This window comes from Akebia trifoliata, chromosome 8, assembly GCF_017979445.1.
Source record: "Akebia trifoliata isolate Shusen 1 chromosome 8, ASM1797944v1, whole genome shotgun sequence".
Lineage (NCBI taxonomy): Eukaryota > Viridiplantae > Streptophyta > Magnoliopsida > Ranunculales > Lardizabalaceae > Akebia > Akebia trifoliata.
In genome coordinates this window covers 8,754,222-8,778,007 of record NC_141382.1, presented here as the reverse complement: position 1 = coordinate 8,778,007, position 23,786 = coordinate 8,754,222, and the positions used below count along the sequence as shown (strand labels likewise).

The 23,786-nt window shown below is 32.7% G+C and overlaps 2 protein-coding genes across 6 annotated transcripts; one reads left to right on the top strand and one right to left on the bottom strand.

Moving 5' to 3' along the window:
- The first annotated feature begins 5,679 nt into the window (after positions 1-5,679).
- On the top strand, positions 5,680-11,695 carry LOC147395930 (uncharacterized). Of its 4 annotated transcripts, none has more exons than XM_086449945.1 (8): positions 5,680-5,827; positions 6,275-6,392; positions 7,901-7,981; positions 8,879-8,927; positions 9,062-9,158; positions 9,362-9,414; positions 9,850-9,912; positions 11,307-11,438. In XM_086449945.1, the coding sequence occupies exons 1-7, from the start codon at positions 5,695-5,697 to the stop codon at positions 9,904-9,906; spliced, it is 588 nt and encodes a 195-aa protein (XP_086306071.1). In that variant the 5' UTR covers positions 5,680-5,694; the 3' UTR covers positions 9,907-9,912; positions 11,307-11,438. The 4 variants fall into 4 exon arrangements, with proteins under 4 accessions (XP_086306071.1, XP_086306070.1, XP_086306068.1 ...); XM_086449944.1 differs by having other exon boundaries at positions 11,234-11,365; XM_086449942.1 differs by lacking the exon at positions 9,850-9,912 and having other exon boundaries at positions 11,234-11,695.
- Positions 11,696-14,001: 2,306 nt separating this feature from the next.
- Positions 14,002-16,973, bottom strand: LOC147395929 (bidirectional sugar transporter SWEET14-like). Of its 2 annotated transcripts, XM_086449941.1 has the most exons (6): positions 16,810-16,963; positions 16,668-16,704; positions 16,358-16,568; positions 15,440-15,601; positions 14,621-14,740; positions 14,002-14,492 (listed from the first exon to the last, which is right to left on the bottom strand). In XM_086449941.1, exons 1-6 carry the CDS (start codon positions 16,859-16,861, stop codon positions 14,253-14,255), a joined length of 822 nt encoding a protein of 273 aa, XP_086306067.1. In that variant the 5' UTR covers positions 16,862-16,963; the 3' UTR covers positions 14,002-14,252. The 2 variants fall into 2 exon arrangements, with proteins under 2 accessions (XP_086306067.1, XP_086306066.1); XM_086449940.1 differs by having other exon boundaries at positions 16,668-16,973.
- Between the last annotated feature and the right edge of the window lie 6,813 nt (positions 16,974-23,786).

Sequence of the window (23,786 nt, the reverse complement as noted above, 5' to 3'; positions counted from 1 at the left end):
AAACTGTTGAATTCAATAATAATTAAATAAAAAGTGGTGAACTCGATATTGTAATGTGAAAATTCTCCTTGAAATACCTAAAAATGCATTAATTATGATTGTAATTACATCGAATCTCAACTTTGTTCATCAATTTTTTTATTTTATAAATCATCGAAATAAATTAAAAAGATAAGTCTAGATGTTCAAAATTAAGAGAATACCATTATTTATTTGTCATTCATGATCATAGATCGTTAGAAATGATCGCAATCGTCGTTGAAAAACCTAACTATATGAAGAAAATGAGAAAAAGGGTAATTTGAATATTTCAAATACCTTATGCATGTGAGATGAGGCCCAAGAACTGTTAAGAAAAGAAAAGTTTACTAAATGGACTATTAAGAGACTGCCCAAACTTTAGGGACTATTTAGAAAAAGAAAAAAAAAAGACCCTTTACCAAGGACCTTTTAAGTAATTTTCCCATTTTTTTAAGAATTCGTCATAACTTTTGATTTGAGTATTTGTTTCACAAGTATAAAATATGCATTTTTGGTATTTTGAGAAGATCTATCCAGTATCGAAGTTGATAAAAAAAAAATCCTGAATCACTTTTACAATGTCGGATTCACCATTTTTATTTTTGAGTTCAACATTTTATTGTCGAGTTTACCACTTCTTATTGTCAAGTTTAACATTTTGTATTATCGAGTTCAACATTTAAGTTGAGTTTAATAAATTTATCATCAATTAAGATCAACATTTATTTATTGTGTCTAGACCATAAAAACGGTGAACTCGGTACTGTAAATGTGATTTAGACTTTTTTCATTTTTTAACCTAACATTGGATGGATCCTTTGGAATACTCGAAATGCATAGATATGATAGTCGTGAAAGGGACACTTGAATAAAAAATTAAAATGGGATATTTTAAAAAATTAGAATCCCAACTTTCTTTATCATTTTTTATTATATATAAATCATCAAAATAAATCAAAGAGTACATCTAAATGTTCAAATTTAAGAGCATATCATTCTTCATTTGTCGTCCACGATAAAAAAAAATTTGCTAGAAATAATTGCAATCGTTGTTGAAAAACTTAAGAATGTGAAAAAGACGTGAAAATGGTAGTTTGGGTACTCCAAAAACGTTATAAGGAGATATGAGGTTGAGGAAGCATTTAGATAGAAAAAATTAAATAAATGGACTATCAAGCTATCCCCAAACATTAGGAATTAATTACAAAAAGAAACCTCTCATGGGGTCTATTAAATAATCTTTCATTTTTAGTCATGGGTGAATAAGGTCCTTTTATATATGGGACCCCTCTCTCCCTTTCATAACCCTTGGAATGGTGTCCCTATCATCATGTAGCACACCTGACCACTCGATGCCCATTATCCCTCGTTTGCGAAACAAATTGTCCTAATAGTAGCTGCCTCAATGTCGTCCTTATCCAATCATAACTTTTCACATGGCGTTCGAGTCTCAAGCGTAATCCCTCACATTTGTAGTGATGGATACCACAAATTGGTTTGTCATGCAGGCCACCATAGTTGCACCAAATTGTTACCCCCCACACACACACCCACACCCACACAATACAATTCCATATCAATCGGAACCATTGGCATAACGTGATGCCTTGAGAATTCCATCTACATTAATGTCAGCTGTAGATAACCCAAATTGCACAAACAAGTCCCCATCAAATAAAAAATGAAGAATTGAGTGTCTACCAGATGCATCTCTTTGTAGTTGATCTACTCTCCATAGAATGATTATCACATGCAATTTGAGTCACCAAATAAAGTAGGGATGCTCCCTACGTAGTTGAAATTACGATTCTTGCAATTGATCCATATCTTTTAGAGTGTTAGGGCCTTTCTATTGTAATCCTCTTCATTCATTTTTTGATTATAACTCTACTTATTTCTCTTTATATTGATTCGGGGAATACTATTGTAATTAGAATTCTAACCCAACACGATCCGTTACCAATTCTATAATATTCCTTAATTATAAGGTCTCCCGACTATTATCTAAGAGGATTAACTCTACCATGTGTCACTCTAGCTGAGTCTTATTTTAGATTCAAGGGAGCTGCACGTGGGGATCTCGGCTAGAATCACTCATCCATCGATTGCAGTCTACTAACTTTCATTATCCTCCATGTGCCTGTCAGGCCCACTTTATAATGCACTGGAAGCCACGTGATTTCTTTAAACTAGTTCATGTCATTACTTGTAATTATGCATCCACATAATGAAATCGTAGGACTTAATTGTCTTATAATAGTGGATCTCATAAATTAATTGATCTATAGGAGATTGAAAAATAATAGTTACCAAGAATCTGCAATTGGGGAAAATACGTAGCAGAAACCACAGTAAACAGTATAATGCAAGTAAATTCTTCGAGAAAGGAAATCCAATTGCAAACAATCTTGAGTGTCGAACTTGAAAATAAAATGGCTTAGATGTTTGAAAATATTATTGGAAACTAATTTTACTCTTTATTATAAAACAATTAAATTATGTTTTTCCATGACGTATAAAAATAAAAATTATTGAAAGAGAGCCAACAACAATAAAGATAATAATAGGTGCCGACTAGCTTAGTTAATAAAGTCTTCGGATGATGATACCAAAGACTTGGGTTCAAATCCCTTCAGCATTGAGTTAGTAAACTCATTAAAAACATGCTTACTAATAAATAAATAAAACAATAGAGATAACTTTGATTTTCACGAAAATCCAAATTCTAGAAGAGCAACTCAAAATCACACCAACCCCTATGGGGTTTGATTCAACGGTGAAATTAGCGACAAGTGTTTGCTCCCTCTGATTGTGTTTTCAAAACTATGTTGCCTTGTGACTTATTCCATTGCATGTTGGAAAACTTCAATGGAGTGGAGGATCACAGAGACTAGTTTCATCCCAAAAAGTGTGGTGTACCCTGCCCTATAAAAGTTTTTTTTTTTTTTTTATCCAAAAAAAAAAAAAACTCAAAATCATGTTGTAGTTTAAGATGCACTTCTATTTAAAAGTTAAAATTGATGCCTCCTAATAGTCTTTATTTTAGTGATTTTTGTTAGTATATTATGTAGGGCTGCAACCAGGGTAGGTTGGAGGGTAGACCAAGGCTCAACCCAAGTAGTAGAACCCTTAACCCGAGCTCAACTCAACCCGACCATAGGGCCTAAGCTCACTCACCTAAGCTTGATATTATAAAATCGGGTGAAGTTCAGGTTAGCCCAAGTTTGGATAATTTTGTGTGGTTTAGTTGGGTTGGACTCGTTGAATAACCATAATTTCCTTTTGATTAGAAAATAAATTTAATATTTTTAAAAAATATATACAAAATAAAAAAATAAAACTACTAGTAATAAAATTGCATACAACATTTAGAGTCATTATTGAGAGAATATTTAGACAAGTCATACTAAACTAAAGTTCACATTAATATTAACTAATTGTCTACAAGTCATAATAATAAGATGTGATAAAATAAAATAAAAAACTAAATTAAAAAATCTGCAATTAATATAAAAATATTTATATGTTAGTATATGGGATCATGTTCAAGTTGTTGAAATTTTGGGTTTTGCCCCATGTCTAGACTTAGAAGAGGAGGGGGGGGGGGGGGGGGTTGAATAGATAAAATAAAGAATCCTTTTACTTCACCTAGATTATCTAGGTAAGTCAATTGATGGAATCAAGAAATCAAGATAAATTCACCACCTAAGAAGTTAACTTAGGTTTCAAGATTATGCTAAAGCAAATTAATACATAGAGATGCACAAGCTAAACTTAAGTAATTCATGGCAAAACATACTACTCTAAAATATGATGCAGACATTTTAACAAACATTTGATATGCAAAACATGACATTCATATCATTCATTCAAAATAGAGTATAAAACGTAATTGTAAATGAGACACAAAATTTATAGTGGTTCGTCAACTTGCCTACATCCACTACCAAGTACCCTACTCTAGGGTCTTGATTTCACTAACAAATGAGGTTTATGGTTCACCTCATAACTTTGCAACTCAAATTTTTCTCCAGGTTGAATTTCAATTTATGATTTGAGTAGAATGCTTCTTCTTCAAACTTGTGGATTTTATTCCTAAGAAATCCATAATCTAGTTCTTTTGAATAAAGTCATCAACTTTTCTCAAGAGCTTGGTTTTGACTAGGAACCAAGAACCTTTAGATATTGAAAGAAAACTAAAAATAAACTTCCAAGGACTTGAATCAACTTGATTGATTTTCCAATTAGTTAATTGAGTTCTTCACGTCCTTGATGATTTCATCTTTATCACTTTGTACTTCTTGCTTCAAGAGGATGCTCCAAGTTCCATTGATGTGTTCTAATATGTGTGTAAAGCGATGGTAAATGAATGAAGATGATCAAACAAGAAGATGGTTACGTTGAAGGTGAGTTCAACTAATGTTAGGACCTTTCATGGCTAGAGGAGACTCTCTAGATGATATTGGACTAGAGCAAGTCTTCTTTAGTGTTTGAGTTAACCAAATAATGAACTCAAGAGCTAAGTTTTAAAAACATTTGGGAAACAAAATAAACCTATCAATGACGCTTAGTTAATTATTGGGGGCACCGATAGCTCCAACAGTCATATTTTTGAAATTTCGAACCGTTGGAGTAACTCTACAGGCGGCCCTTGTGGACACCCCAAACACCTTGGTGTAACATGATGCTTACTGTAGGGGGTCTTGGTAATTTTACCCGATGGCACCATGTTAATTACCAAAATATCATTTTTGGTCATTTTGAACTCCTAAGAGGTCCAAAGATCAAACGGTTCGAGGATTTCAAAGATCTTTCTAATATAAGATCTCTAAACACTCATCAAAGGATGAAAGATGACCTAAGAATGGTAAAATTATCAAAATGCCCCTTTGACCATTTTGACTCCCGACAAACAATTTTCGACTCTTGGAAGTTTCGATGAAAGAACGGATTGGAAAAAATGATAATCTTAAGAATATGAGTTGACCTAATAATCATTTAGGTGTTAGGGAAAGGTGTAAGTGGTTTCATTACCTTTTATGCTTTGTGCACACATATTAAAACTTTTTGTCAAGGTGCTTGAGGTTGAATGGCTTTATCGGAGTCTTCATATGTCTTCAAATGCAAACTGATCTGAAACTCAACTTAAGTTTTGGGATTGACAAAATATGAAACTAATAAAGTTGGATTGCTTGTACCCTAAATCGTAACTCAACTCGAATTAAAATTCGGTTGAGATATTCTAACCTAAGCTCAACTCATTTTCTACATAACTCAACCCAAGCTCACCCATCTATTGGGTTGAGTCTGGTTGAGTTCGCGTAGCCCGTCCAAGCTCCAACCCTAATCTTATGAAGAGTCATGTTAAAATGACCTTAGTAGGGGACACACGAGAGGCATCTTGACTTGGTGGTGTGCGCATGCCCATAGATGCATTTTCTTTGAGATACAAGTAAAATGCTTCTACGGACATGCACGCCACCACATCAAGATGTCCCCCGCATGTCCCACTGAGGTCACTCGAGCATTAATCTCTTATAATGAAAGATCAAAGTCAAGGATATATTAGTTTGAAAACCGGGGGTATGTCAAAGTTTTACCAAATCCAGAGGGGTTGCATCAAAAAATTACCCAATAGTTTATGATATTTCTACTTAAGTCCTCATTTTTCCAATGTCTGTATTCTGTTATTTCACCTACTCTCTACAATCAAGGGGAGAGATCCAGTGCGTCGCACCGAACAGATCTACCATAGATCATATCTCGAGAAGAAGCTTGGGGGGAATGGGGGAGTCTCCTTTCTCTGGTGATGATCTGATCTCTTTAATCTTCAATCTTCTATGTGTTCTTATTTTATTATCATCGTTTTGTTTTTAGTTGAGTTTTGACTCTGTTAGGTAGTAAATTAGGGTTTCAGGACATCTTATGTTCGAAGTTTTAATGAGAAATTTTCATGTTTAGTTGGCTATTTTACAGAATAAATTCCAAGGTTTCTATACTTTTATGTTTTTTTAGATCTATGATGAACTGTTAGGAAGTGAATTAGGGTTCCATAATTGTTCTATGTTGAGATGTTGAAGCATGTTTTTAAAATTTCAATATATTTTTTTTATCTGTATATGTTCAAGAATAAATTACAGTAATTTCGTTAGTTATCATACCATAATCATCAAAATATCTGATTCGTTTGGTTTTATTTAAATTATCTGAATTGTTGTTAATAGTATTTTTTAACTCTAATACTTATATGAAGGTGAAGAAGGTCTGGTAATGGAGATGACATTAGTGGAAAATTCACAAGTCTCCACTTTTTCTTCCAATGACATGGATCATCAGCCTGAAAATATGAACATGCAGATCATAAATCATGGGTACGTGTTATTTTCATTTGGTGGTTTGTTTTGTATTTTGTTGTTGTTGTGGCCTTTGAAATTTGGATTCATACTTGATATAATTGTTTATAATGAGAACCATTCAATGTAAATAAGGTTAGGGATATTGAAAGGGTGGATTGTTCATCATTTGTTCAATTTTCAATAGATGATCAAAATATATATAAAAGTGACGTGACTTTTGGCACTAAAAACGTTTCCCAATTAGTGAAAATTGTGACTTTTTTCAATAAATTACTGAATTTGGTGACTATGTTTCCATAAAATGATGATTACAGATTAGTGAATTATAATTATTACACATGAACACTAGTAGTTGTGGAGCCATATAGTTACGTTCTCGTCATTTTTGCAAGCTATTTTTCTTCTTCTTCTTTTCTTTAAGTACCCGAATTATATCTATAATCACTAAATATTTTGAATTATAGCAATAATTAACATGCTCAGAACATTAATGGGTATGATCTAAGTTTGTAAACAAAAGATACAAATTTAAATTTATATAAAATAAAAAAATGGAAACCTGCAAGTTGTAAGGCCACATGGTTTTGATCTCTTCATGGTGCAGGGATTTTTTGGTTTTATGTACCCAAGTTATTTGTCTATAATCATTCAATGTGCTAGTCTGTTTCATAATTTATGACTTTCATATACCTCTATATATTGATGTTGCTTTTCTTACTCTTAATGTTTGTTTGTTGAAGTATGATGAGTTATGTGTGTGCTTTCATCTATTGATCTTGTTGTTGCTGTAGCAGGGACTTGGTTTTTTCTTGGCAACTGTTAGCATTGTCTGTTATAACAATAGCATAACTTGAGGGCACCATCTGCCACCACACATAATAACGAACATTTGGAAAAATGCGTTTCAAAATGAAATTTGAATTTTAAATCTGAACTTAAATAATGGAGAATATCGACAGGTTTTTTTAGAAAAAAAAAATGTTAGAATAACTGTGTAAGCTCAGTTCAATAATGTTTATTTTTTCAAAAAATAAATTTGAAAACCATTGTTATAAATCTTTATAGGGAATTTTAGAAATACACCCTGTTAAATTTGATGATATTAGGTTTACCCCCTTGCAAAATGCAAGATTAGGTTTTACTCCCTTGACTGTAAGTTTAGGTTGTGTTTTCTTGACGATTTAACGGTGAAATTTGATTTTTTTATTTATAAATGCTCTTCAAATACTTAAATTACTAAATCACAATTTCACTGTTAAATCATCAAGAAAAAGCAATGTTGACTTACGGTCAAGAGGGGTAAACCTAATATCACCAATTTAACAGTGGGGTGATTCTCAAATATTAATCTTCATAATGCCTATTATTTATGCAATAATATGGTGTTATAAACAGTAAAATAGCCCTACAATGGGACACTGTTATTTTTGGGAAGAAAAGGGACTGAGTTCATGATGGCAATATTTGTATTCCATTACAGTTATTTTAAACGGTGATTGTGTTTGTTGTTTTTAAAATTCTAGGGATGCAGAAACGAAGTGTGAGATCACTCAGGAAGAAGTAAGAGCTATACTTGAAGTCATTGCAGTCACTAGGAAGTTCTGGTATATAGTCCATCCTTGTATTTAGACTTGTCTTTTAAATCTATAATGTAAATATATCAGGAGCTATAAGCTTGGAGAAATGACTGGATCAGTTCCCATTTTTGGAGCAGAAAGGAACCCAGATATAAGCAAAAAGTGTGAGATGTATGTTAAGAGGTTATAAAATAGATTGACTACATAAACTCCTAACTTGGATGTGAATTTACTGTCGTGTATGAATTTAAATCTGCATGCGTGCGTCATATATGTTTTTCGAGTGTTATAAATCTACTAATAATACCTGATTGACTCCATCACAATGTTGATTAATAATCAGCAAATATAGTAAAAAGTATTCCTTGAGATATGCAATAAAAATTTCAGGGCATTACAGTGACATTATTCTAATTACGTATTGGAACTTAAAAAATCAAGTCCTTCTGTAGATAGGTACTTAAAAATCATTTCGTTGTAATGGTGTCTGTTACTTTTTGTACCCTACAATATGGGGTCAAAAAGTCAAAATAAATGATTTTAGCACGTATAAAAAGAAAACGAATTCTTGAACCTCTGTCACACTCATGTCACGTCGAGATATTGCAGAAGAAAAAAACTGCAAAAGCTGATCCAATTTTTCGTAATCGATTTGTTAACAGGTTGGTTAACAGTATTCTGAAACAAGGAAAAAAAAATCATTGGCTTATCAAATTCTCTATGAAACCCTGAAAAAGATTCAAACTAAAGACAGAAACAAATCCACTTAAGGATTGAAAAGTTCGTGCATTTACAACAATTCCTAGTGCGCTTACTTTGTGGGGAATCTGAATTGCTGCATATATGTGATTATGTTCAAAGTTCGATGTTTTGTCGTATAATTTGATGTTAGAAAGTGCTCATTTTGTTTACATTGTATTTTAGGCATGATTGGGACATTTTGAAGAGCTTTCTATCTCTGCGGCTGAAGCAGGTATGATGAGGTATGCTAGCTTGTTATTCTCTGGCTATCAAGTGGTGGCAATTGATTGTTTTTCTATGATATATGTAAGTCATTCTGTTCATGGATGATATCCTAATTCATAGTTTCAATTTGGCTACATAAAGGTCCTGTCAGAGTACCCTGAAGTTCAGATGGTTAGTGATCAACAGACTTCTTCATTAGGAGAAACCTACCCAGAGTTAGTAAAAAGGTTGGACAAAGGTAATTCTCAGATACTGAGCTTTTATTTTATTTCACAATGTTTCAAAGCTCTGACTGCTTTTATTTACCATTTTTTAAAATTATAAATAAACTTAATGTATATATGCTAGTTGTGTCTGATTTTTATCCTATATTGCTAATTTGCATAACAGCAGATGCCTGCCCGACATAGTAGCCTGACAATATGTTTTTCTGCTTTGCAGCACTTATTAGCTTCACAGAAGGTCCTCCATTCACCTTGCAGAGGCTTTGTGAGGTGATTTCAGTATCCATGATGAGTTTTTGTCGAAAGATCAAAAAATTGAAATCGCAAATGTAACTGTACAACATTATTTAGGTTCTCAATTAGGTTCTCAAGAAAGAATTTTAAACCTTCGTGGATTTGGATGTCTACAACATTGTTGAATTTCATGAAAGAACTAGGCTGACCTTTGATTTTTCACATGGTGGACCTAATTGAGAATCCAAAAATGGATGCTCAAAGGTCTTCTAGATTTTCAATGATGTCATTCATTTCTTTTTATTTATTAACTTTCTTCATTTCTTTCTTTTAGCAATAAATTTGTTTAAACTACTAAAAAAAATTATTTATTAAGTTTGAGGTGTTATTTTTTTTCTATGTTTATTTGTCTTTCATATTTCCTATATTTCTACGTTTATCCGATTGTTTTTTTTTTTTTTTTTTGAATAGATCCTATTGACTGCAAAAGGCATATATCCCAACCTCTCAAAACTTGCTCTAGCATAAGAAAAGGTATGTTAACAAAAGTTATTTGCTGTTATAATTATTTTAGAATTTTAACAATAGTCATTTGGCCTAAGAATCTTTGAACTTGAAAGGGTTCTTCTGCCTATTGTTATATCCAACTTCTGTCAAATACTTTCATCATTTGTGAATAATATGATAGTCTCAACAGCTATTTTGCTTACTTTTGATTGTCCTGAGTAACAGACCATGTGAGAAGGTAGTGAGCAGTTCTATCCTCTTCTCCAAGACTAGCTGTTGACTTAATGTCCTTACCAACATGATATAGTTTTGATGGTTGAGAAGTTTATCACTATTATGATCCATTGCCATGTAATATGGGCACCCGGTTTTCTTAAATCTTTCCAGGTCAACCATGTTGTACTCATGTTTGGGATGTATTCTAACACTTCCATTCTGGAAAATCTTTATCATCATATTTTTAAATTTGCATTGAACCTGATTGAACTAAAAATTCTTTATTTTTGCCCTTTCTCTCACTTCTAAGAGCTTCAAACTTGCACCAAAGTACTTGATGCAAATTTTCGCATGAAATCTCAAGGTCGCACCAATTAATTGAGTTGCTTGGTCCTAACTGAGATGTACCAAGAAAATGGGTTTTGGATTAGGAGCATAATCAGTACTCCTTAGTGGTGTAGTTATTGGTCTTATTTTGTACGTGTTAATACCATCTGAATATTTTTTTCCTTTGTTTTATTTTTAGCACTGGTTCTTCTCAAAATTTCTCTAATATGCTTATTTCTGATTTCTTTTCTCTCCTAGTGTCACCACTCCTCTATCACAACATCCTCATATCTGCTACGTTCATTCTATGGCTATTATGTGTCTTGACTGTCCAACATTCAGCTCCATAAAGCATTCCTTGTCTTATTGCTGTCTTGTGAAATATTTTATTTTAGTTTCATTGGTAGACATCAATCTTATAATACTCTGTTTTCACGTAGAAGAATATTTGCAATCTAGAAAATTGTTTCACAACAGGAGTTTTAATATGCTCATGGTGCCATCCCGTCATCATAATCAATTACCATCAAACCTATCAATACATGCTGTGAAATCGGCCGCTCATTTGTTTTTGTTTTTTTATAAATAAATTTAATTTTATCGAGGACAGCGATGATGATGATGATGATAATCAAGGCACACATTAATTGGAGTAATATACTTAATTTGTCTGATTAGAATAAATATAACTTGCTTTTGGTTTAGCTCAACATTTCAACGTCCAACATGATCGTGCGTTTTTTTTTTTTTTTGTAGTTTTAAAACATGGATTATGCCTTCTAGATTTATTTTTTCCTGTTTGTAGAATCTGCTGGTGACGTCTATGCTAACTATTTCCATCGACCCATACCCATCAACGGTGATGATACCAAATCTAGATGAACCTGATAAAGGAAGTTCAGTCCCCTTGGCTCACTCAAGTCCAATCCAAAATGGGGTTGAAGCTATGGTAGGTAACGAGGATGAAGAAATGGCGGAGGCAGAAGAGATTGGAGAAGACAAAAGTGGAGACAAGGAGACTGCATTGGAAACAAGTTCCAACAGAAGCACCAGCTCTGAGCCGTCTGGCGATTCCTCGTTATTAAGTGAGCACCTTGATTCAACAAACTAATTGGCCTATATTTTCCATTTTTAGCATATTTGTCAAATTTTCAACATTGTATTGTTCTTGTACGCATGTTTTCAAACTTTTGGTGTTGGGGCCTTACTTTGTCTTCTTAAACATCTTTATGGGTAATTTATGTTTAGGTTACTTTAGTTTTTAGGATTTCTAAGGGGTTTTGTGTAAACCCTAGTGGCTCAGAACCCCAATCCTAAACCCTTAAATTCGTTTTTGAGGATCCTTATTTTTGAGTTATATTTAAAAGAGTGCTGATTTTAAAACTACAAAGTCTTCACTTGTTCAAAACCTGGCTGATGTGGCATGGACACCAACCATAGATCTTTTTTCTTGGGATACACAACTGAAGGATGTGCAGTTGGGTATCCTAAGAAAAAAGATATATGGTTCCGTGTGCAAGCAGTGTATGCCGAGTATTGACTGAGTGAAGACTTCCTAGTAAAAAAATCATTATTCTATTAAAAAGGAGTCATGATGAATGCATGCAGTTTTTGGCACATGATTGACAAGGCAAGGCCTTCAACTATAGATCTTTTTCTTCGAGATACACGAAAATCGACGGTCCTTTGCCCATGCCATATCAGCTGTGTGCATTCATCATTATTCATTTAGAAAGGATCATGGTTTGAAGACACTAACGTGGTGTTTGTTTGCGTTATTTTTCAATGCTTATTGCTAAAAAAAAAAAATTCAGCACTTTTTGTCAAAATAACGCGTTTGTTTACTCCATATTTTCAGTACTTATTGTTGAAAATGAGTAAAAAAAGTTCTGCATTATTTTAATGCTGAAATGGTAAGCACTTCGCTTTTTTCAGCACAGACAAGTAAACCTTTTTTTTCTTGGGGCATGGACAAGTATGTTCTTATACTTAAAAGGATACCTCTTATATCCCATGGATAAGTATATAAATATCTTACAAATTAATAAACCCACACCATGGCTAAAATGTTTTGTCCTATATGGGTTAAAAGTTTTGAAATGAGTTGATTTTTGGTGAGGATGATATATACAATGAGGAGATCATCCTCACCAAAAATCAGCCCATCACAAAACTTCTAATCCCATCAAAACAAGTTCAAGAATCATAAATCGTTCGTTTTTTTTTTTTTTTGAAACTAATTTTAATATGGTTAGAAGTTTCAGAATGGGCTGATTTTTGGTGAGTATGATCTCTAGACCATATAGATCATCCTCTCCAAAAGTTGGTTCATTCCAAGAACTTTAACCCATATAAGACAACAAAAATTAGCTATGGTGTGGGTTGTCCTTATTAATTCTTGGGGTATTTTTATAATTACACATCTTTCATTTCCATCGAAAATTATTCATCCCAAATTAAGTTCTTTCAATGTTGATTTCAAATTTTGGTGACTTGTATGACATTAATGTTTTTAATTTGAAATTTGTGGGTTTTTATAAATAAAAATTATTATTTATAAATTGAAATTTTGAGTTTTACTTATTATTTAAAAATGAATTGTATTTTAATTTTATAAGAAATAATATATTTTATTGCATTTAATAAGAAATAGGCATTTGAAACATGCAGACAATATATAATATGATTGTAAGGGTAAAAAGACAATTTATCAATTTCAGCAATTTATAGCAAACATTATTCTACATCTAAACAAATAACTTTTTCAACACTTAAATTCAACGCTTATAAGTTTCAACGCTTAATGCTATTCAACACTTATTTTTTTTCAGTTTAACAAACAACACCTAACTCTATTTACAAAACACTAAACAATACTTTTGATCAATTTAAAAAGATGAAGATCAAACAATTAAGTGAACACAATCTTCACAGATAAAAAGGGATATTTAGATCACAAAACAAGTTGTTATTACAATTGTGGAAAGAAGAGGTACATGAAGAAAGAATTTCAAAAGCTCAAATGTGACAAAAAGGAAGAAAATGCTAATTATATAGAAAGATTATAATTAAGATTAATGTTTATAATTAAGATTATTTTGATGTCATAGATGATGATATTGAATGGGTTGTTGACACCTGTCCACATAACAAGCAAATCCATATAGAGATTTTTTGTTCACATCATGCACTTTTGATGATTGATCAAGTGAAAAAATTGAAACGTCCCTACCACCTTTGCAAGCTCACTTGCTATTAGGTCTCACTCTGCCCCTAGAGATGATGCCCATTTATAAATGTGAGTCATGCTAGAGTAACCTCAGAGGAGACACACCGAGGGACACCTTGATGTGGTACTATGTGTTTTACTCGTATCTTAGAGAAAGCACATCTACGGGCATGCGCGCGCCACCACGTCAAGGTGTCCCCCACTGAGATCACTCCAGCATTAATCTATAAATGCACCCATGCTTTAACGTTTTATAGCATCTCAGAATATTGTCTAAAATTTGATCACAAAATTTGGGTTCGTGAAAACTGTCTTTCTTTCTAAAAATATGCAAAGTAAATAAATTTCATAGTTGAACATTTCATTTCTTTTATTGAAAATAAGTTAAAACCCCCCACACCCCCCTATGTTGGATAATAGTACATAAGTGCACCAATGTAACATTTTCTCCACTCTAACTCTTATTACAGAAAGACACTAAGGAAATCAACTAGAAGAATAAAAAGCTATAAACCTCAATAAAACACCATCTATAGAGCTTGAATACTCTTGTTTTGTTCATGTAAGTTAGCTCTTCCCCATGTACATATATGCATCACACATTGCACTCACTTGGCTCCACGGGTTCATTGGATTGGTTCGTCACAGTTTCTATTGGTTGATTTTCACTTGGTTGCACTTTTGGATCATCTATTGTTTTCAAATCGACATCAAGTACTAGTTCGGGTAGTTGTAATTTTGGCACGACATTGGTCTTTGCGTCCTTGGCGCCCTTGTAGATGATGTATAGTACCATTTGAACGATTCCGAACAAGAATCCCAAGATGTTTGGCAACTAATTATAAAAAATTTGACAAAAAAAATAAATAATAAAAAATGGATAGATTATTCAGTCAAGTAATGAAAACAATATGACAAGAGAAGATGATCGATAGAGTTACTTATATCGTGTTTGAGAGTTACCGCTATGAAGTAATCCTTCATCAAGAGACCATAGAAGAACCACATGACAGCACAAAGAGTGAGGAAGAAAGAGAGTGACAATGGCATGAATTCAACACTCTTAGTTCTTATTACAAGCCTCTGCAACACAAATCATTAATAATTAGTGTCAAATCTATTTTGGATTTTACGGTTTGATCATAATGTGATATCTTTAAAATGTAATTTGACCCCCCTTATGATATAAATTACGTGCTACGCTAAGGGTATTGGACAGAAATGTCTTTTAGACATATCATGTTCGGGTTTCTTAGAGTTTAATTATAGATTCCAATGTATGGAACCCACGCTAAAGTGCAAAGTGCGTCTCAAAAACATCCAAATGAATTGTAATTTGCCTTAGCTTAAATATTTGTAAACTATATACAAATGAGATTTCGTAATTGAATATCTATTAGTCCAAATTATAATAAAACAATAGCTTTTAAAAACAAATATAAAATTATAGAAACGTTATCTATTAAATTTTTTTAATAAATATAAATTTATTAAAAATTGATTATAGGTAGATAAAATTATTATATGCATGTATAGTATCCCCAAGTTCGAATAAAGGACGAGGATTGTGCCAAATTGACAATTAAATTTTAAAATCCGCCACTCCCTAACATAAATCATGACCAAACTTCCCAAGTCTTTGGGACAAGACTTTGTTGTTATTGTAATCGTGATCACTGTCATTAGTCATGACCAAACTTCCCAAATCTTTGAGACAAGACTTTCTTGTGGTCGCAATCATCGTCATCACTGTCATTGTCTTATGTTTGTTGTAAAAATTACCATGATGCTGAGAGGAGCGGCAAATACGCTGACGGCCAACACTGAGTTGACCCACCCAAGGATTGTAACTCGCTTAAGCCCTTCTGCGAATTGGAGAGTGAATATTAGAATCAGTCCAAACGCCCCCACATTCAACAGAAGTAACAATTTCACAGTGAAGATCTGCAAAACATCAAACACCTCATATTACTAGGTGAAAAAAAAAAACCCAAGAAAAGGATAAAATAGTAATTATGTTCTAAGCATGGTGTAAAATACCATCCGAGAACGAGATGACTCAGGTGAGTCATCCCAGTCTCGACAGTGATCGAGTGAGATAGTCCATGTGAATTGTCCATCACATTAATTCATCCAAGAACCAAGATGTCACGTCTGATAAATATTGGCAGTCAACTTTTTCTTTTTTTTCCTTATCGTAATTGTAGGTATTCCCACCATTCGGGTGAGACTAATCCCATGGTCACACGCACTGCCCCCTTGGAAAGTCCTACATGCAATTGATAGAGTCGAGGGTTAACATGACCCTAGATGGTGGTCCCAAGGAATTCATTGCTTCGTGGGGTTTCAAACACTTAGCCTACCCTTCCTAAAGAACTTATCAAGTATTGACAGATTTTGTATTTTTTGATATAAAAATAAGATTTTGTGAATGAGCATCTCCTAATCCACCTTATAATAAGAAAAAGCTATTATTATTTAAAACAAGTCTCTATATTATATTATAAGAAAAAAAAATTACATATAAAAACTAGAGAGCTGTTATTTACACACCAACTTTTACCTACAACACACATATTAGTGAGGGAGACTTGTTTTAGAATCTAGGGAGGCATCAGTAAGATATCATATTAGTGAGGGAGGGAGGAAGTTAAAATAAAAATAAAAAAATCTTTATAATATCTAGAGAGAGAAACCCACCTTGGCTCCTTTAGGTGCATAGATCAAATACATGATGATGTATGTGGTTTCTATGGTGCATCCTATGGTGTTAATGGTGATGAGCATAGACCCATCAGCCTTGAGTAAACCATAATACAACCATAACATAGCACTAAATAGTGCTACCACATAAGGTATAGATTGAAATCCTTCAGTTGATTTCTTCTGATAAACTCTGTAAAAGGTTGGCCTGAAAAAAAAATTAAAAAATAATCAAGAAATCTTTAAAATTATGACTTCTTTGTTTTAAAATTATTTTTATTTAACGAAATATAGCTTACAGACTTACAGTGGAGCAAGGTACACCATGAATGACAGAATATTACCTACAGATAATGAAAAAAAATAAAAGAAAAAATAGTAAGAGAAAGATGATGTGGAAATCATTTGAGAGAGAGAGGGAGAGTTGATATTAATGTGATATTTATTACCCATGAGGCCAAAAGCAAAACATAATGGGTGATGATCAGCTATGATTGCCATTGTTGGGGTGATGAAGCTCTCTAGCACTTACAACAAAGAGCTTATGTAAACTCTCCACCATGATCTGATATATATAAGCCCATAAAAACTGAGATGATGTGTTGTTGTTCTCTCTCTTTCTCTCTCTCTCTCTAGGGTTGGCTTGCTTTAAACTTGTAGCTTCTAGCTGTAGGCCAAAAGGGTTGTGCATGGAAGATGTTCACTGGCAATCTCATTCGAATCTCCAAATGCCCATATCATGTTGGGCTTTTTTGTCTTCTTTATTTCAATATGTATGTAGCCATGCAAGATTTACCCTATTTCCTATTTAGAGCAGCTATAGGCACCCCAAATTTTACTAATTACACCCCAATTAAAATTAAAGAAAATAAGTAAACCATCGAGAATAAGTAAAAGTTGGCATGCCAATACTAGCTCTCTCCCTCTCTCTCTTGCTATATTTTTATTTTTTGGGTTTAAGATTTTATATGAGCCTAATCATAATTGTAAAAAAAAATTACTGAAATTATTTGAAAGAGTGTTATAATGTTGAGATAATAATTTGAGCCAAGCCATTGTAATGCTTGAACAGAGTGTTTTAACCTTTACTTGGAGTGTGATAAATAATTTACGAAATTGGGGTGTAATAAGTAAAAGTTGGGGGTGCCAATAGTAATTTTCTTCATTTTATCAGAGCATACGCTATTACATTCATTATCATCAACAACAATAATAACAACAAAAGTCTTATCACAAAATTTGGCAAATTTTTTACATGGACAACCAACTTGACGTAACCTAGTTCCTCCGTCAAGGCTCATTTAGGTGTTGGCATATTAATTTTTATATCGATTGTCAACCTAATATAACCTTATCCCTTGATCATAATTAATGTTAGGAGATGGTTACATCTATTACCAACTCACTTCTTTCATTTAATGTTAATTTGTTGTAAAAGAAACACTTACATGGTTCAAAAGAAAAACACTACTCATGATTATAAAAGAGACACTACTCATGGTTCGAAGAAAAACAATCGGTTTCCGTCACGTGTTCTCGAAACCTTACTCACTTAAAAAGGAAAAAATAACTATTAAAATCAAACACTTGTTGAACCCATTCATTTTTTTTATTATCTGTTCATACTAAACCATATTATATATTAAGTATAAAGTAAATTAGTTCATTTTGATTGATGGGCTTGGGCTTAGTTTTTAAAGTTCATAATGTATTTGAATTGGTTGGGCCAGGCCAAGCTGGGCCTCAATGGCCTCTATGAGCTGTGACTTACGAGAGAGAGAAGTATTGAGCCGCTGAGCCGTTTGGTGACGTGAAGAAAATGATTGGTGATATAAAAGACAAAAGATGGACGTGTGTACGTTAGCAAAAATAGGGTTTGAGTTTGCACGTGAGAGAGAGGTGAGCCGTTACGTTCAAACGGTCTTTACTTTTTATTTACTTTATTCCTACATTAATCGACATTATATATAACTAGAAGGTGGTATGTGCAAATGCACATATATCTAAGGAGCTTATTTGTAATTTAAAATATTAGATAAAAGGTGGATTTTAAAGATTATATAATAAAAAAAGATATTTATGTAATTTTAAAATTATCCCATCAAAATTGGCAATCCACCTAAAAGCAACTGAAAAACGTTGGGCCTTTCGGCGCTAAAGCTTCGTATTCGAAATCCTATTTTATTAAATAAGGGTGGATGTAATTGAGCTCCAAGTTCTGTAGCTTCCGAAGGGTCGTGGGATTGCAATTTTCTTTATTTTTACTAAAATGACTCTGATCATATTAAGTTGCAATTTTGGAGTTGAACCGCTTATTCTCTCGTAATAATAGTAAAGACACATCAATTAATAAAATTATATGTGACACACCAAAAAATATATATAGCCACATAAAACAAAATTAAAAGTGAAAGTCACAATTTTTTTCCCAAAAAAATGGTAAAATTCTCCAAATGAGGGACTGGTCAAATAAATCGATGATTAATTGACACTTATCGATTAATCATAAAATATAGTAATAGTTTTGCTATTTATCCTCAAAATTTTATTTTCTTCAACATTCAAATATAAAGAAAAAGATAGGATTTTTAGTGAGATTGACGATAATGGATTCTGATAAGAAACCCAAAAGCATCACTTGTATATTTTTCAAAAAATTTGTCATTTTTTATGAAACTTTTATGAATTTATTCGAATTAACCGAATTGATCATATCCACTAAATAATTACCAAATTGGAACTTTTTGCTATGGTTATGCTGATAATTATAAAGTAGCTAATCTTGTTTTTTTTTTTCTCGATCACTTTCTTGCATATGTAATCTATTTAAAGTGTTGAAGGGGTTTTTTTTTTTTATACTCCTAAGTAAAGATGAAAAATTGAAGAAATGAAAAGGGGTGTGATTATTAACCCTAGACACCAAATTTAGTTTGGTGTTTAATATGTTACAATAAATAAAGCTAATGTGGCAATATAAGCTCTCCTAAAATAAGTTGATTTAGAGTCAATAAAAAATATTAATAAAGAGAATTTTAAATATTATAAAAATGTTTTTTTTTTCCACAAAACATTATATGCAGCCAAGTAATTCTATCGAGTTTTGGAACCGAATCACCCTGAAATCTAATCAAGTCAAATTGCCTCAACAAAAGTTTCCAAACGACCCACAAACTTCTATTAGACATAATTGATCCTATTGATAGTAGAGAGAATATTGGGTCTATGTCTATGATCTTGATAGGGATGATTCTGTCTAGTCGGATATTCATTCTAGTATCTAGAGCACACAATATATGGAATAAATCAAGAAATAAATATGTCAAAAAGCGTAAACGACTGGATAACACTACTGAATATTCCACGTGGTGTCGCCCATAGGATCATTGTCGATTTTCAATTTAAATAAATACAGCCAGAGATCACTAGAAACTTTTATTTTTCCATTTATAGTGTTTTTCTTTGTATAAATTGATTCCTTTTTTTGTCTGGTTTTGGTTCCTTTAGTTAGTTTTAGCGGAGATCTCTACCTTTATATCTTACTGTCTTTTGTCTTTGATACTTAGAAAATGGGTTTGCAACAGCTGTTCATTCTCTTTCATTTTGCTTTATTTGGTTACAACTTACGAGACCTTCCGTGCACTACACTTTATATTAAACTAAGCTGTCTTATACTTTCTCGGTTTCTCCATCCACGTGCCACACGCTAGAGGTACACGCGTGCATGATTAGATGTCGTGTGAGCCTTCGAGATGAGAGCAGAGATGCAACAAGGAATGAGAAGATACGAAGAAGAGGGAAAGATTGATAGAGGTAATTTAAAAAAAAAAAACGATCGAATTTTGATTTAGTTATTTTAGGAAATACAAGTGTAGGCAACTAAGTGAGAATGGCATATAAGATAGAAGATTCTTGCAACTAAGGTTAGATGACAAAGTTTAATGTTAAAGGTAGATGGAGCTTTTGAAGGCCAAATATAGAACTGTAGGTAGGATTTCCAATGAGCAAGGCAAGGCTGGAAACAAGTGTGAGTGCAAGTAAGTGAGATTGTGAGAGTGACATATAAAGTGGAAGATGCTTGCAACTAAAAATGTAGAGGACAAATTAAATGTAAGATGTGGTGGATGGAATCCTTGAAGGCCAAATGTAGCAATGTTGTTATTGGGTGGGGGTGGCAATTGGTCGGGTCAGGGGCGGAGCCAAGATATTCTTGTAGTGGGCGCAAACTATGGATGGTTGTATAGTTTGTATAGTTGAAGAACTTGAAGATTAATGGTTTTAAGGGGAAATTTAGAGGTTTTTTTTTAATTAGAAATTAAAGAAAAAGATATTTAGGTCATTTCCAATTAGTATATGAGAAGGCCCAATCAAGAGGCAATGTCATCAATAAAAAATTGAAGGGGGGGGGGGGGGTAGTGGGGGAAAATGAGCCACCATGTCTTACTAGCTCCGCCCTGGGTCGGGTTGGGTTGGGTTGTGTTGATGTAAGAGTATTTTGAAAATTTACCCAACCCAAACTTGACAATCCACAGCCTAGTTCAAAAATTACACATCTTCATGCCTATGATAAAAAAAAATTAATAATAAAAACTCTCTTCTTCCTTGTTAGCAATCTCCCGTTTAATTCTTGAAAAATTCACGAATTTTTCAATTTTTTCAATGATAGTATTATTCTTCAAATTATTGCATTATTCTGAATAATTCACGGCTTTTAAGTTTGAAAAAAATAAAACGTGTTTTTTATGAATTTTTATAAAACTCAAGTCAACTTTGAGACAGCCATGCTTCAAAAGTTTGGAGGAATCCACCTTTTTTACATGAAAAATGTTTTTTTTATCTTTAAAAAAATAATGACATGTACCTCTACATTTATTTGAGATTGCACTTTAATTTTCTAAATTGATGATTTGTTTCTTGACTTTGGTCTTCTTTTAAAAATCAATGGAACAATAACCTCAATGTTCTCATTATCACCACCATCATTATTACCATCACCATTAACATTGTTAATTTCATCGTCACCATCACTCCTCCAATCACAACCTTCATATATATATAGGGGACATTAGCATTCTCCACCACATTTTTTTTCAATAATACCCCTACTCATTTTATCTTTTAATAAAAAAAATATGGTATATTTGTCTTTTTATATAATAAATGCTAAGGACATTTAGTCTTGGACGTTAGCATTCCTCTATATACATATTAAAAAAAAAAAAAAAAAATTGAATTTGATCTAAGGTGTTGAAAATGTAGTGCTTTCAAACTTTTGAATTTAAACTTAAAACTAAACGGTGAAAAATGACTATTTTTCGAAAAGAAAATTCTCAAAATTCTTAGAATTTTGTCTGTTACATCATGTTGCATCGGATCATGTTTTTAGATGTTTAAAGGTAATGCAATCAATAAACTTTTTTTTTATATATATAAATGGTTAGGAAGGTGTTTTTCTTTCCAAAACTAGAAGATTAACCCTTAATCATCATAAGAAAACAAATATCTTAAAACAACCTATGTATTTTATATAATTTTTTTTTAAAAAATCATGATTAAACCCTTAAATTATTGTTAATACTTGAAATACCTCCAATGTTTCATGTTTTAAAATGACACAATAACTAAACAGGTTAAGCGGGTTGACTTCCCTAACCTAGACACAACCCATTTAATAATCTTATTGGACAAGTCAACACTATTATGACCCAAACACAATCAAACTTGACCCAAACCCACTATTTTGTGTCAATTTCTAGTTGTGTTCACGGATCGTGTTAAGATTGCCACTCCTATCAGTGGGATTTTCAAGGGGTGAGTCGGGCTGAGCATAAATGGCCCGGTGTTAATTGGGCATCAAAATTGTAACCCAAGTCCAATCTGTCTAAAGGGTTGGGTCAAATAAAAGTCGCCCATGCCCAAACCTGACTCAGACCGAGAGTATTCAATCTATTTACGAGTATGCCAGATTGGATCAACCCAAAAAATTTCATATAAACATATATAGTTCCAAGAAGATATCTTATAAATAAAATTATAATATATGTATCTGGCTGTGTATGGTCACCCAATGGGGCTTAGTCCGAAGCCTGACCCGAATAGAAATCAGGCCTAGTCAGCCTGATCCGACAGCAAAATGGGCGTAGTAGTACTAACCAAACCTAGTCCACGCCAGTCCAAATCAAAGTGGGGCAGATAATAAGTCGACCAAAATGATTCTCGATTTGACCCGACATGAGTTCGTAATTAGCATATTTAGAGTCAAAAAAAGAGTATTAAGAACTTACGGCAGGGATTTACTATTAATCATTATAACAAATAATTTCATTTTCAAAGTGAAATCGGTTTGGATCCATGGACGTACCTCAATCTTGATGGAACCACGTAAATCTCGGTATCTTTATTTATTTTTCTATATTGGTCTTCGATTGATATCCTTACAATAAATATTCAACTTAGATGTCAATGGGTCTGATATGAATTGTGGTATATGGAAAATGGGTGAGATTGGGATCTTGTGTTGTGTAACCCGGATCCAATCCATAAATACCTATTCATATCTAAAGGTGCTAATGGATTGGGTCGGACCTTAAAATGGGCTGATTTAATTGGGCCCAAAAATATTGACTTTCGCACATGCCGAGATGGGGAGGAAAATAAATAGAGCTCTTATTGGCACTCCAACTTTTACTTATTACACCAAATGAAAAATAAAGATAAGGGTGATGAATCTCCATTTCGTGTGTTGAATATGACGAAATTCCGAGTCCTGTATATTGCACATTTTAATTCCCAAAACATGTTTTTCCAATGAATTCATCACTTGTAATCTACAAATTCACTGATTTAATACCAAAGATTTTGCCATATCAGCGATCTCATGGGTAATTTATCTACGAATTCATTGATTATAAAAGAGACGAATTCACTGGAAAAACATATTTTGGGAATTAAAATGAACAATGCACCGAAATCGTTATTTTGACATAAGTTGTGCACGTTTTGGGAAAAATCCCTAAAGAAAATAAGTGAATGATTGATAATTAAGTCAAAGTTAGAGTTCCAATTGAAAAGCTCTCTCTCTCTCTCTCTCTTATTTTCCTTTTTTTTAAAATATTTGTAGGTTTCTATATTTTGGGTTTAAACGGGGCTTATCAAAATTGCAAACAACTACTGAAATTGTTTAATGAGTGTTATTATGTTTTGTAATATTTGGATTATAATTTGGGGTTTTATTAATATATGCTCAAAGGGCATTCGTTAAGCTGCATTAAATACACCTTGAAAATAAACATTTGAGGGTATTTTGGTAAAAAAAATATTTTGAGGGCATATTCTATAGAAAATTCAATTTCGAAAGTGTGTTTAACATTAACAAAAGCCTATAATTTGAACCAAACATTTGTAATGTTTAAAGAGTGTTTTAATTTTT

Coding starts and splice junctions, on each gene's coding strand:
- LOC147395930 (XM_086449942.1), top strand. CDS start 5,695: ATGTCTGTATTCTGTTATTTCACCTACTCTCTACAATCAAGGGGAGAG. Junction 6,393..7,900: donor ATGCAGATCATAAATCATGG/GTACGTGTTATT, acceptor TTAAAATTCTAG/GGATGCAGAAACGAAGTGTG. Junction 9,159..9,361: donor AGTAAAAAGGTTGGACAAAG/GTAATTCTCAGA, acceptor TCTGCTTTGCAG/CACTTATTAGCTTCACAGAA.
- LOC147395929 (XM_086449940.1), bottom strand. CDS start 16,861: ATGGCAATCATAGCTGATCATCACCCATTATGTTTTGCTTTTGGCCTC. Junction 16,569..16,667: donor ATGGTGTACCTTGCTCCACT/GTAAGTCTGTAA, acceptor TTTTTTTTTCAG/GCCAACCTTTTACAGAGTTT. Junction 14,741..15,439: donor CCGCTCCTCTCAGCATCATG/GTAATTTTTACA, acceptor TTTGTGTTGCAG/AGGCTTGTAATAAGAACTAA.